At 33.9% G+C, this 15246-nt stretch overlaps 1 protein-coding gene across 5 annotated transcripts in view; it reads left to right on the top strand.

The window, feature by feature from the left end:
* PDS5A (PDS5 cohesin associated factor A) overlaps positions 1–15246 on the top strand; it is a 161844-nt gene that overhangs the window by 55969 nt on the left and 90629 nt on the right. For all 5 annotated transcript variants that reach the window (XM_087434212.1, XM_087434211.1, XM_014786828.2 and 2 more), the window contains exons 3-6: positions 7242–7445; positions 8749–8835; positions 9363–9460; positions 13666–13792. In XM_087434212.1, the coding sequence (XP_087290338.1) occupies positions 7242–7445; positions 8749–8835; positions 9363–9460; positions 13666–13792 (516 nt within the window). The remainder of the gene's footprint in view (positions 1–7241; positions 7446–8748; positions 8836–9362; positions 9461–13665; positions 13793–15246) is intronic.

The following is a 15246-nucleotide window of genomic DNA, read 5'->3' as shown; positions in this document are numbered from 1 at the left end:
CTTTTGTTCAATATTCTGGTGGTTTTGCTAGAGCAATAAGGAAAAGAAATAAAACACGTACATATTAAAAAAAATAAAATAAAACTGTCCTTATTTGCAAATGATATTATTATGTTTGTAGAAAATCCTAAGAAATGCAGAAACAAGTTACCAGAACCGATAAAGCTGTGTAGCAATGTGACAGGACACAAGCTCAATGTACAAAAATTGACTGTGCATCTATATACGAGGAACCACAGTTGGAAAATAAAAGTTTTTTTAAATTTACAGTAGCATCCAAAAAGATAAAATAGCTTGGAGTAACAAAATAAGCAAGACCAGTGCACTGAAAACTACAAGAGAGTGCTGGAAGAGAAATTTTTAAAACCTAAATTAATGGAGAGATATACTATATTCACGGATCACAGAACTCAATATTATTAAAATGTCAGTTCTCTTACCATCGTTTTACTTTGCTTTTCCTTGGCCACCACTGGGATTTATTCCCTTATTATATTGACTGTTTGGGTTTCTATCAAGAAGTGCTTAGTCTAGCAAGTCATTTATCCATTTTACAATTGGGTTTTCTTTTCCTTATTGAATTCTAGGAGTTCTTTATGTATACTAGACTGGTTCTTTGTTGGTTATGCTTGTTGCAGATATCTACTTTCATTCGGTGGCATGTCTTTTAAGAACTTTTTAGTGATGTCTTTTGACGAATACACATTAATTTTAATTTTAGAACAAGAATCAGCCATTATAAATAGTGCTTTTATGTCTTGATTTAAGAAATCCTTCCTACTCAAGGTGATAAAGATATTTTCCTTTATTTTTTGAAAGTTTCTTAGATTTCGCTTCCAAATTTTGGCTTTTATTCCATTGGGAATAATTTTTTGTGTAGGTTCTAAAGTGATCTGTCTTTACCATGACTTATTGGTAGTGGAAATTTTTAATTTAATGATATTTTCTATGGTATGGTTGAGGAGTGTGTGCTATAAAATCTTCAGTAACATTTTGAAGGTTCTCTAGATCTTAATGATGTTCAGTTTATTTGGATATTTTCTTCATAATTTTTTTTTACCTAATTAAAGAAAACTTGTATTTCTATTTATGTACAAAAGAAGTGGAAAAATAGCTTTTCAGAATAATTCATTTACCTGAAAAGATAGCTATGTTGGCATTTTTCCTTTAAAATATTTCTAACAATTTGCAAAATGTTGATTTGAGGACCACGTGGAGCCTATAGACCTGTTTTGCTTGTCCCTTACAATGGTATGAACTTTTTGGAGTTCCTGAAATTCTCAAATCAAATGATTTCACTTAAAATTTTGTTGTGTTTTGAACAACTGGATGATTTTGCAATATTAGACCTGCATTCTCACCTGGCAGTCATTAGCTGAAGCCAGCTCTGTCTCTGGATGGGGCATGTGCTTTCCATTTCTCCCAATCCTTATTTCCGTGTCCTTTCTCTTGACTTGTGACTCCTGCTAAAGACACGTGTGTAGGAATAGAGTTACTTAAAAATTGTAAATAAATTTCTAGCCAACAAAAGTTATATGCTAATTGATTATCTAGAACTGAGTAAGTTATATGCCAGAATGGTAGGGACATATAATGGGTCATGTTTTTAAAAATATATATTATTAGACTAGATGTCAAAAATTCATTTCGTGTATTTTAATGTTCTTAAAAAAAAAAAAGTTTGCATGCCTGCCCACTTTGTGCCAGTCACTGTTTTAATCATTGAGGATACAGTTGTTAACAAAACAGCCAACATTTCTTTTCCTGAAAGAAACATACAATTCTGATATTTTTTTTTTTAAGTTTTAAAGTAGAATTAGAATACTTAAATGTGATTTTATTTCCATATCATTACCATCTCTATATCAAGCTAATGATGCAGTGATAAATATGTTTATTAAAATCAGAAACTTTCTTTAAGACCAGTCTTATTTGGTGAAACTTATTATTCAATTATTAATATATGTATGTTTGTCCTGTATCATGTGGTAAATTTTTTTTTAAATTCTACTTTGATATAATTTCAGACCCAGAAAAGTTGCAAGATTAGTACAAACAGATCCCATACTTTCCAGATGTTAACTTTTTCAACTTTTATTCCTCCTTCTTCCCTCCCACGCTCACAAAGCCATTTATAACAAAAACACCCTATTCGGTTTTTTAAGATGCCATTTCTAATGTTTGTATTTAGGCTCATAAGAGATAGTGATTTACAGTCATCCTTGTCTTTGTGTTTTCCAAGTTAGGTCATTCATGCCATGCTTGTCTATATTTTATGGCAATATATGTGATGCATTTCTTTCTAAAAGTTTTGAAAACTTACCTAGCAAATTCCTAAAGACCAAATTTTTTGTGTTATTTTTTTATTACACTATTATTACTTCATCCAGAACTTTATTTCTTTTAATACATTTTTTATATATTCATGTTTGTTCCACTTGGTTGTAACCTTAATTAACATGCAGTGGAGAAAAATGTTTCCCCAGTTTTAGAAGTCGTTTGTACTGATTTTTAAAAATGTGGTAAAATATACGTAACATAAAATTTATCATTTTAATCATTTTTAAGTGTTCAGTTAGTTCAATGACATTAAGTATATTCACATTGTTGTGCAACCATCAGCACCATCCATCTCCAGAACTTTGTCATCATACCCTACTGAAACTCTGTACCCATTAAATACTAACTCCCCATTCCCTCCTCCCCCAAGTCAATGGTAGCCACTGTTCTACTTCCTGTCTCTATGAATTTGACTACTCTGGATACCTCATATAAGCGAAATCATACCTCATTCCAAAAAGGATATAAGATATTGGTAAGGAACTAATATAGTACCATTGCTTTCAAATTTTTTTTTTTTATTTTACCACAACCCACATTAAGAAATACACTTTATATTGTGCTACCCAGTTCAGACACATATGTGGTATCACATGTGTGTGATATTTATCTGAACCCAAATTTCAGCTCAATAATACCCTTACTATGTGTGATGTACTTTATATTTTCTTCCCTCCCTTCCTTCCATGCTGGTATTGATCCTGTTCTGTGACCTAGGACAAATTACCTACAAGTGCACAATTTTCCTTATCCATAAACTTAGATGATAATAGCACCTTCCTCTTGGAGATATTGTCAGGAGTAAACCATTACCATAGTGATTTGCTCCAGAGCCTCACATATCTAATAGATCAGTACTGTCACAAAATGGATGCATCCTCCCTGTCTGTCTTCACGAAGCTAATGATGCTGCTGCTACTACACGCACACAAAATGCCTTCACTTCCTACTTGCCAAGCAAAAACAGCAGAAGCAACAGCAACACAACTTCTACACTTGCACCTTCTAAATCTTGAGTAAGTGCTTCTGATTGGCTAAACCAAAATTACAACTGCAACCCTATTGCAAGGGAACCTGGGAAATGTAGTTTTTAGCTTTCCTGCCTCTGTAGTACAGAAAGGCATATAAAAAAACTGCGGAATGGATACAGTTTCAGTTAATTGTTGTTGTCTAGTAAAACAAAAACTAGTAGGTTAAGATTACTATTTCTCACAATCAATGATTTGGCTGTCCCATATGGTATCAGCTGAGATTACTCTTGCAGCTAAATTCAGCTGGGAGCTCAGCTAGGGCTCTCAGTTCTCCTCTACATAGTCTACCTCTCTAGATGGTGTCTCACCTTCCAGGGTTCTATGCATGGCCTCTCCTTCTGGGATAGTCTGGTCTTCCTAACAGTGTAGTGGCTAGGTTTCAGTAGGGAGCATTCCAGCCTCTATGTGCAAGTGGTTATCAGGCCTCTCCTTGCATCATGTTTGCTAATGTCCCATTGGTCAAAATAAGTCACATGGCCAAACCCAGTGTCATTGTGAGAGAGGAGTAGATAAAATGTAAATACTAGAAGGTATAATATGGTAGTTAAGCCTCCAAGATTGCCCTGAATGATCCTCATTTCCTTATATTCCAACCGAATAGATCTGACTTGAGTAACTAATAGGCTATTGTGGAAGTGACAGCTTTTTGAGGTTAGGTCATAAAAGATTACCACTTACGACTTGCTCTCTTGGATTGCTCAGCTGCCGTTCCATGAGGGCACTCAAGCAGCTGTCTAGAGAGGACACATAGAGAGGAACTGAGGCCTTTTACCAACAGCCAGTGCCAACTTACCAACTATGTGAATGAGTTACCTTGGAAGCATGTCCTGCAGGCCCAATCAAGCCTTCAGATACCCGTAGCTGTGGCTGACTACAATCTCATGAAAGATTCCAAGCTAAAACCACCTAGCTAAGCCAGTCCTCAACTCCTCATCTGCAGAAACTGTGTGATAAATAAATGTTTATTGTTGTTTTAAGGCATCTCTCACTGCCCACTGAACTTGCTCTGACTGCTTCAGAATACTTGGTAAGATGTCTCTAATGACTTGAAAGTCTGGCTGAGTTAGATTTGATGGATCCATCAACCTCGTGAGTGAGATATTCCTTTACTGGCTACCTCTTAACTAAAGAGATATTTTCATGAAATGCTAATCTGACCATATTATGCTATTGCTCAAAACATTTCAGTGGCTCTTTCTTGCCTTCAAGATAAAAGCCAAAATGTCTCGGTGATTTGCATGCTCTCTCCTTTTGACTTTTGTCAACTTGCGTGAGGATTTAAACTGATCCTTAGTTTACTCATCTGTAAATATGAGCTTTGATTATTTTATTGATTGAGGTTAGACAAATTATGTCTGTGTAAAAGGGATCTTTTTGTAAGATGATTTCAGGTGGCCTGACCAGTCCTGCCAAAGTGAATGTTATGATTATCTTTGATCTCTCCACAACTCTCATTTTGGTGCTCTTTACTTCTCTAATAATTCCTAAATTTCAGGTGTTTATCTTCTGTGTCATTGTTAATTCCAACTAGTTAACAATCTCTTCTGAAATGTTAATAGATAAACAAAATATAAGACTTAATAGGTATTAACTCTCATAGGGATGTTCGTACTTTAAAAGTAAACTCTCACTGACTAGTGTGACTGAATAACCAAACCACAATATGGTTACCACAAAGTTGTAACAACAGAATGGCAGGGAGGGGCTTGATATTTTAAGCAGAGTAGCTAGTACTATACATATCTGTAGACAGTTGTCTTGTTTGGGACTTCACCAATGAAACCATCTGGCATTGTAGATTTCTTTGTGGGAAGGTTTTTAATTTCAGATTCAGTTTTTTTTCATACAAACAGGATTATTCAGATACTCTTATTTCATGTGACAGGTTCCCTTCCCCTGTATTATTATTATTGGGATGAGTAACAATATGTCCTCTTTTTCATTCCTGGTATTGGTAACTTGTGACTTTCCTCTCTTTTCTTGATTTATTTTTGCTAGAGGCATGTCATTTTTATTAGTCTTTTCAACAGTCAACGTGTTGACATTGTTGATTTTTCTCTTTTGTATGTTTGTTTTCCAATTCGTTGATGTCTATTCTTGATTTTTTTTTTTTTTTACCCCTCTGACTCTATCTTCTTTTTATTTACTTTGCTGTTTTTCTAACTTCTTGAATTGGAAATGTTAGATTACTGATTTTTCATTCCTTCTTCTTTTGTAGTATATACATTTAAGGCTATAAGTTTCCCTTAAGTACAGCTTTAACTGCATTCCATAAGTATTGACAATTTATATTTTCATTGTCATTCAGTTCAGAATATTTTCTGAGTTTCAGTATGATTCCTTCTTTGATCAGTTGAACTTCACTAAATATTTAAGGAAGAAAAATAAAATGATCTTACTATAAACTTTCCATAAAATGGAAAAAAAGGGATCATTTCTCAATTTGTTTCAAGCCAGTATAATCTCAGTACTAAAATCAACAAAGTTGTAACCTCAATGCTAAAATCAACAAAATCGTTTTAAGAAAAGAATTATAGAATAGAAGAATTATAGAATAGAAGAATTTCTTGGGGGCCAGCCTGGTGATGTAGTGGTTAAGTTCTCAACGCTCTGCTTCGGGGGCCCAGGGTTCGCGGGTTTGGATCCTGGGCGCAGATGTACGCACTGCTTATCAAGCCATGCTGTGGCAGGCATCCCACATATAAAGTAGAGGAAGATGGGCATGGATGTTAGCCCAGGGCTAATCTTCCTCACAAAAAAAAAAAAAAAAAGAATTTCTTTCATGAATATAAATGCAAAAAATGAAGTGATATGTTACCTAACCAAATCTAGCAATACACAAAAGTATTATGACCCAGTTGGCCTTATTGTAGGAATGGAAACTTGGACTAGAATTCGATTTTAGGAATGCAAATTTAAATTAAAACTAGAAAACCAGTCAGTGGGATTTACTCTATTAACAGAATTAGGAGGAAAATATGATCACCTCAGTAGGTGCAAAAAAAATATTTGATAAAATTCAACACTTATTCATGATAAAAAGTCTTGGCAAAATAGAAATACACGTATAACTTCAAATTTGACAATGGAGACTGGCTAGGTAAAGTATGATTTATTTAAAGAAGAATTTTGAAGGCATGAGGACATGATCGTGATTTGATAAATGAGTAAAGAATTATAGTATAGTTATTTGCATCTTTACAGAGAAAACACACCAGCATAAAATACACAAAAATGTAAATAGTAGTTATTTTCTGGGGTTGAGAAGTTATGGATTTTTGAATTATACTTTTTTGCATTTTAATATGATTCTAAAATGTACATTTGTTAATTTGGTAACCATAAATAACAACAGAGGTTATTTTATAATTAAAGCTTTAATCAGAAGTACCACTACATAAAAATATTTAAACATGGCTTTCTATTGTGAATTGCAAAACCTATTAAAGTATGAAATGAAATAGCAGTTTTAAGGAGCCTAAATCAAAGCAACTTTGATAATAAATTATAAAAGAAACAAAATCGATAATGTTGCAAAATATCAAATGAATTTGGTTGTGCGTATGAAGCCAAGAACTTTTTACCTGGGCTAGATATAAAATTAATAATGAGAGTCTTAAATTCTTCATAAATCTGGTGCAAATGCAGATAATGTGTTCATGAGTAATCCAAAAGTTGATACTTTTTCATGCTTGTGATCTTTACCCAAATGCTTAAATGAAGATTTAACAAAAATTGATTGTGAATCCTCTGATAGTAACTAATTGCTAGTTTGTGTTGTAGTGAAGATGATTTTTTTAAAAAATATATCTTCCACCGATTCCTAAATATCAGGAGTTGATCATATTTTTCTTTTGTACATTTTTACAGATGGTAGTAAAAACTTTTATGGATATGGATCAGGACTCAGAAGATGAAAAACAACAGTATCTCCCACTAGCCTTGCATCTTGCATCTGAATTTTTCCTCAGGAATCCCAATAAAGATGTGCGTCTCCTTGTAGCATGTTGTTTGGCTGACATCTTTCGAATCTATGCCCCAGAAGCTCCGTATACTTCCCATGATAAACTTAAGGTAAATACAATTTTTACAAAATTGGTTTACTTTTATAGTTTAGCTTACCCTTATGAACATAGCTTTCATGTTATTCATCTTATCATCATACAAAGATTATATGAGATTGTAAAGCAAACCAGTCATTCAGCTAATATTCGTTGAGTATCCACAAAAATGATTGGTATTTTTACGAGACGTTGAAAGGTGCAGATCAAAACTAGTCCTTGTCTGCTCATATCTAACCTTCAGGATAACACAATGCCCAGTTGGCTGAATTGAAGGGATAAATAGTGGATTAATGACACTTTTTAACATGATAGTGTAGCAGAATTTACACATTCAGATGACTATTTTCCATTGCAAGTTATTCTACACTCAAAACTATATGCTCGGGCCGGCCCGTGGCTTAGCGGTTAAGTGCTCGCGCACTCTGCTACTGGCGGCCCGGGTTTGGATCCCAGGCGCGCACCGACACACCGCTTCTCTGGCCATGCTGAGGCCGCGTCCCACGTACAGCAACTAGAAGGATGTGCAGCTATGACATACAACTATCTACTGGGGCTTTGGGGGGAAAAATAAATAAATAAAATTATTAAAAAAAAAAAAAAACCTGTATGCTCATCCTGGTGGCTCTGCTTTTGTTTGAAATGCTTGAGGAATTCCTCTTTTGAATTGATCTTTTAAGCTGATTTCATATGTTGGATAATTTTATTCTTGGCAAATTTTAATCCTTTGAACTGCTTTCTTTTAAACAGTCCTAAAATCAGTTTGTCCCGTACTGATACTATTTTGGGTTAAAATTGCTAAAGAAAGCTTATTAAGAAATGAAGCACTTTTGTGAAAAGTACAACCCATGGACCAGTCTATTATTGCTTTTGTTCCACACAACTTGGCAGTCACACATCAAATTCAAAACTAGGTACTGAAAATTACTATTTACATGTAGGAAAGTTCAGGTCCTTAAAATGAAGCTAATTGTTTGCCATGATGCAAGATGGAGATAGTAAAGTGGAAGTTCTATAGTAGAAGAAAGGGTAACAAGATATAGAACCTATGGTTCTGTTAGAATGAGAAAGCCTAAAGATTCGTGGCAGTGATGTTTATTTTTGCTTGTAAAGGATGTAGTTTTATATGATTTTCTCTTTTCCAGTTTTTGAATAATGAACTATGCCAGTCCCAAGTCATTTGGCTAAAGAAGAATTTTCTTTTATTGTAGTTTGTAATGGGGGAATATATATATGTATACGGACTATTAGTGTATTTGGAAAGGATGATAAGTATTTGTGTCTAAATTAATATATTTTATCATTTCTTTTAACAGGACATATTTTTGTTTATTACCAGACAATTAAAAGGTTTGGAGGATACAAAGAGTCCACAGTTTAATAGATACTTTTATTTATTAGAGGTAAAAAAATTTATTTAATAAACATCACACTATTTTACGTAGTAGAAAATTGTTTATAGTAACTTTATAATGTAAAATGAATCTTTTTTTGTTTTATACAAAGCCCATTTAATAAAATGTCTTTTATAACCCTTTTTTGCTCCTCATATCCTGAAAAGATAAAGTATATTCCAGTGGGACAACTGTTATATTATTTGAAACTTTTGTTTTCCTCTTTCTGTTTTTATTCTTTTCTAATCCAAAATGGAATTAAGTTGAATTAATTTTCACTACTCCGTATATTTTATATGTATATATGTCTACCAACCTCTAACAATTTAATATTTTTCAGTTAGAGAAGGTTAATGCCAACAGATATATGTCTTTTTAAAGATCAGAGTACAGGACTATTTTAAAAATTGCGATTTTGTATGTTGGGCCTTTATAAGCTTTCATATAGATTTCTAATTCTAAAAATTAAATTTGATTGAGTTTGCTCTTGTGTAACTGTGTATGTGTAAATAATTATTTTTATTTATTTATTTAAGAATTTAGCTTGGGTTAAATCATATAACATCTGCTTTGAATTGGAAGATTGCAATGAAATTTTTATTCAGCTTTTTAGGACTCTCTTCTCAGTGATCAAGTAAGTTATTTTTTAAGCATTTCTGTTTGTCTGTTTTTCTTGCTGTGTGTATTGAAGTATTGTGTACTGTGCATGTACACTGAAATCTTTTAGAGTTACAAGGAAATGTTTTCCTTAGAAGAATTAACATGAAGAGGAAAATAAATAAATAATTCTGTTGACTGAAAGCTGCCTTTGCCCTTACATTACCATTTGAAATTATGGTATCAGTTATATTGGTTGACTCTTGTAAACGCAAATGGTGTGAGACTTTATATAAGAAGTATAAATTATGAGGTGCAAGTTATAAATATTGTAAGTACCATTAGTAAGTGCTGGGAGACATAATAGTCCAATGGTTAGGCACGCTGACTTTGATATTTTCTCATTTTAGAGCTAGAAAAATATCTTAAACATTGCTCTTTCCTTTTAGAAATAGGGAAACTAATTCACAGAGAAGGAGTGTGGTGGCTTGCCCAAGGACAAATGGCTGAACAGGAGAGCCGAAACTCTGATTTAAGTCCATTGTTTTGTTTTGTTTTGTCGTATGGTAAAACAAGCATTGTTATGAGATGTGTTCTACAGCATTACATTATATACAAACATAATATATCTCACATAAATTTTAAATTTCCTAGTAGCTACATTAAGATAAAAAGAAACTAATGAAATTTATTTAAATAATATACTTTATTTATCCCACTATATCCAAAAGCATTGTTATTTCAACATGTGGCTCTATCCATATACTTCAAGTGTTCAGTAGCCAAGTGGCCATTAAATAATAGCTTCCGTATTGGAGAGCACATTTCTAGAGTTTTCTGTAGATATTTTATGAATACTATAACATGTTTTCCTTTTCCTTGAATGAAAAGGTAGGAATAGAATTTAACCTGGAATAAACAGGAAAGGACTGGACTGACCTGGTCTAGAGATAGAAGCGTATAGAGACTGCATGAGAAAAAGCTTCCTGTGACAACTGACTAACTGAAGGCCCTTAAATAAATGATAAAATATATAAACTTTACCTTTTGTATTAGTTAGCTTTTGCTACATAACAAAATGACTCAAATTTGGTAGCTTAAAACAACCACCATTTTATTTAGCTCGTGATTCTCCTTGGCAGTTCTTTTTATCTGGGCTGAATTCACTCCTGTATTTGCAGTCACTTGGCAGGCCGTCTGACAGTTGGCTGAGGTAATAGAACAACTGGGTTGCATGTCTTTCTCTCCTCATCCAGTAGGCTAGCCCAGGCCTCTTCATATTATGACTGGATTTTACAAGTAGCAAGTAAGGTTAAGCCCCACTGCACAAGCACTTTTTTAACCTCTGCTCGCTTTGTGTTTACTTACGTTTCATTGGCCAAGCAAAGCACATAGGCAAGCCCAGATTGAAAGGTTGGTTAGACTCCATGTCTTGATGAAGGAGCAGCACTTTAAATGCATGTGCATACAGAGATGAGAACAATTTGTGGCCATTGTTTGCATTCTACCACATTTTTGCAGCTTTTTCTTTAGAAATTAAAATCACCAACAAAATAAAAAAAACAAACTCCTGAAATTGTCATCATTCTGCCCCTTTTATGACTTTATCCACCTAAGTCTGCTTCCCACTCTCTAATTATACTTCGTTCCTCTCGCAATTACTTATACACACTCACACTTTTTTTGATCTTATTAATATTTTTATTTCCTGAACAATAAACTAAATTTATTGTTGACATAATTATCTAATTAAAATAATTCACAATAAGATATGAGTAAATAAAAGACTTGACTTTTGAAAGAGGAGCTTATTGATTTGTATTTACTGACACATTTACCAGGTAGCTGGTGTTCTTCATTCCTTTGCATGGATACAGATTTCCATCTAGTGTTATTTTTCTTCAGTCTGAAAGACTTCCTTTAACATTTTCTATAGTTCAGGTCTGCTGCTGATAGAATTCTTTCAGTTTTTGTGTGTCTGAAAAAGTCTTTATTCCACCTTCATTTTTGAAAGTTATTTTCATGTTAAGAGTACTAGGTTGATAGATTTTTTTTCTTCTTTTCTCTTTCAGTACTTTTAAACATGTTGCTCCATCTTTTTCTGGTTTGCTTCCTCTTTGTCTCATTGTTTCTAATGAGAAGTTTTTGTCCTTTTTAATCTTTGTTCCTCTGTACATAATGTATCTTTTTTTCTACCCACTTTTAAGATTTTCTCTTTATTACTAGTTTTAAGCAATTTGATTATGATGTAACATGGTGTAGTTTTCTTCCTGTTTCCCGTGCTTGGGGCTCATTGAGCTTCTTAGACCTGTGAGTTTACCTTTCTAATTACTCTTACTAGATGCCCTGTGACTTATGAGGTTTTCCACTGTAGTGGGAACGTGCACTATTGTAAGACCTGTGTGAGTTCCAGGGATTGTTCCCTCTTCTCTTTTCAGGTGATGCCTTCCCCAAACTCACGAAATTTCCTTACATGTGCGTGCTGTTCACTAAACACTTGAAGATTGAGGGGGTACCCTTTGTGAGCTTGCTCTCTGAGTAGCTCTCTCCCCTCTGGTATTCTGCCCTGCAAACTCGAGCCTCCCCAAACTTAGGAAAGCTGTTAGGCTCTGCCAGGGTGTTACCTCCCCACACTGTAGCCTGGAAACTTACCAAGCAGTAAGCTGGGAAAATTGTAGGATTGTTCACCTCGTTTGTTTCCCTCTCTCAGCAACATGTGTGTGATATCCAGTGTCTGAAAACGGTTGTTTCATATATTGTGTCCAGTTTTTTAATTGTTTCAGGTAGGAGGGTAAATCCTGTTATTGCATCTTGGATGGAACATGTGGAAATAATTTTTGCGTCTATTTTTATCTCTCTCCTCTTCATTTCTTTCCTATCCCCAAGTATATATGGATCTGAGAGCTAAATACTCTCTTCAGTTTTTTTTGCATCAAGCTTAATCTCTCTATTCTTCACCCCCTACTTGTACTCTCCTCAGCATACACACACACACACACACACACACCACTATATAATTGATCCTGCGCAATCTTGGCCTTTAGTAAAGTAAACACGATACGTGAGAGAGGGCATGCAAAAGAGGGGTCTTTCTAAAAGTAGTAGAAAACTGTGTATCTAATGATGTGACAATTTTTCCACCAATGTTTAAAATTTTCATCTTTCCTTTTTACCACTCAGTGCCCCACAGGTTTATTATACATTATTTCAAGTTAATTTTTTAAAAATTAGAGGTGAAAGATAACATGAATGATATTAAACTTCAGTTTAGTCTTGATTTAAACTTCCCTGTATCTATAGTAGTATAATTAAATTATATCATTTCTCTTGGTTTTTCTTTGCATATATATTCTGATAAATGTGAAAATGGGATAGATCAAGTCTTTAGTTAAGATGCAGTCAGGAGGAGAGAAGCCTAGATGTTCTACTAGTTATAACAGTTTTGTAGCCCCAGTCTTTTTAGATAAATTTGTATCAGCAGTAGACATATTTATTGAGGAGGACTACAGTTGACTCTTCACTGGCTAAGGAAGCAGGACTGAAACTGATTCTTGGCTTTATACCTTGTTGATTTTTTATTTGTTTGTTTGAAATTTTTTGAGAGTACGAGGGTGACATTTTCAGAACCTTCTATAATTCTGGTAACCATTTTGTATCAGACTTGATTTTCAGGATTGGTGAACTAAAACCTCTAGTGGCAAAGATATATAGAAAAAATTACTTTTATGGGCTTAGGCTTTTTTGTGTATTTATAGTTTAATCTTATCTTGAGGAATGTATTAAGATCTAAAAGGATGAACAACTATCTACCTTCATTATCTTGTACATTTTTTTTGTTTCCTTGCTCAAAATTTTATCACCTTTTAAAATCTGGGGATATATAAGCAAGATTGTTCTTTCTTTGAAGTTGACATTTTTGTTTGGTTAAATTTAACTCACTCTCTGAATCTTAATTGTGAAGGACTTAATTTATTTTAAAGTAATCCTGTAGGGACTTAATTCATTTTAAAGGTCTTTGTTTTTGTAAAATACTTTACAATACCTTACAGCTGTTGTAATAGTCGACAGAGGAAGAAAATAACAGAGCAGCCAAATTTCTTTGCTGTTATTGGCATGGTTCCCTCAAGCGAAAATCCTTTTACATCTGAGATAGTGTTTTAAATTGGGACGTTTCATTTTCTTTTTGTAAGCCTGAATTTTTTTTCTTTTCTTCTTTGTTTTTTGCTTTGTTTGTTTTTTTAGCAATAGCCACAATAAGAAGGTACAAATGCATATGCTAGACTTGATGAGTTCTATCATCATGGAAGGTGATGGAGTTACTCAAGAATTATTGGACTCCATTCTTATTAACCTCATTCCTGCACATAAGGTCTGTATAGTATGAAGATATTAAAGGTTAATATGTAAAAGTAGTACTACACGTGAAAAATAATTGTTTTTCACCATTTGCGATCCCCTGCAATTACTCCCACTGTCATTCTCCAGCCCCAAATAAAATAGAGTTACACACATCAGTCTTGCAGCTATTATTGTTTTTAGAAGATATATTGATTAGCATACTATATTGTGGAAGATTTTCATTTAGTTAAGTGTTGCTTATTTTCTGGAAAACTAAAAATGTTTTGAATTCACCACTCATATCTAATCTGGGAATTATAGGGTGTTGGAGTACTGTCTTGGTTAGTTTTTTTTTCTTTTTTTTGGGAAAAGAAAATGTATTTCCTCCTTTGTAACATAGATGCAGAGCAAAGGAATTTGTATTTCTCCTCAGAACCCATATCCTACATTTTTCTTAGGTACTTTCAGAAAAAGATTTGGGCAGAAGTGGGAACTATATGGTTAATTTTAAAGGGAAAAGGATGATTCAGAGCTGTGTCTTTCTCCCTGTTTCCTGTTTCTGTTTCTCTCTGCTAGGTCCTGCTAAGGAACTGAAAGACTTAGCTCACCACTCCTCCACTGGACTGTACTCTGGCCTACCCCCCTGTTGATATTTACCCTCCTGCTTTTTTTCCTCTGATGATTCAGTGACCTATTATCAGATGTTAGATGAACAATGTACTTATTCACAATAAGATGTAATTAATTATAAATTCTTCTCCTGACTCGCTGACTCTCTAAACGTTATTTGCATTTTACTAATTCAAATGAATATCTGTAATTAGTTAAAATTTTGAGAGTATGGCAAAGGGACTATATGTCAGGCAAAATAAGAGAGGAAAAACTTTGAGAGGAATAGGTAGTGTATTTGGTGTTTATGTTCTTGTTAAAGTATTTTTATGAGTGGTAAATATGCCCTTTTAGGAAATAGAAGAGTTGCCTTAATTTTGAGCTAATCTTATCCTTTTGCCAGTGGAATAAAAGCCTGGAGTAAGGGTCAGAAAGCTACGGCTTGTGGACCAAATCTGGCCCACTGCCTATTTATGTAAATAAAGTTTTATTTGAACACAGCGATGCTCATTAGTTTTCATTTTGTCACACTGCAACAGCAGAGTTGTGTATTTGCAGCAGTGACCATGTGGCTGACAAAACCTACATTATTTACCATCTAGCTCTTTGCATAGGTTTGCTGACTACTGACCTAGAGTATAGGGTTTCCTGGCCTCTTATTGGGAGAGGTGCAAGATGGTGGTGAATGAATCTGTTTGGTCCAAAACTTCAGAGTATTGCATTGTTCATAGGTACTCTTCAAAACAAGAATTCCATTTTCAATAAAGTTTTAAAAAATTAAAGATGTATTTTTTCTACAGTCTTTGTCAGACCCTTTAATTTGTTACAGTGCATTGGGAATCTTGAGGAGTAAGATTGGCATTTCAAAAATATAAT

This window comes from Ceratotherium simum, chromosome 8 (assembly GCF_057802395.1).
Source record: "Ceratotherium simum simum isolate JZ-2026a chromosome 8, ASM5780239v1, whole genome shotgun sequence".
In the NCBI taxonomy this organism is placed as follows: Eukaryota; Metazoa; Chordata; class Mammalia; order Perissodactyla; family Rhinocerotidae; genus Ceratotherium; species Ceratotherium simum.
The sequence above is the reverse complement of the archived record's forward strand: the minus strand, read 5'-3'. Positions and strand labels throughout refer to the sequence as shown.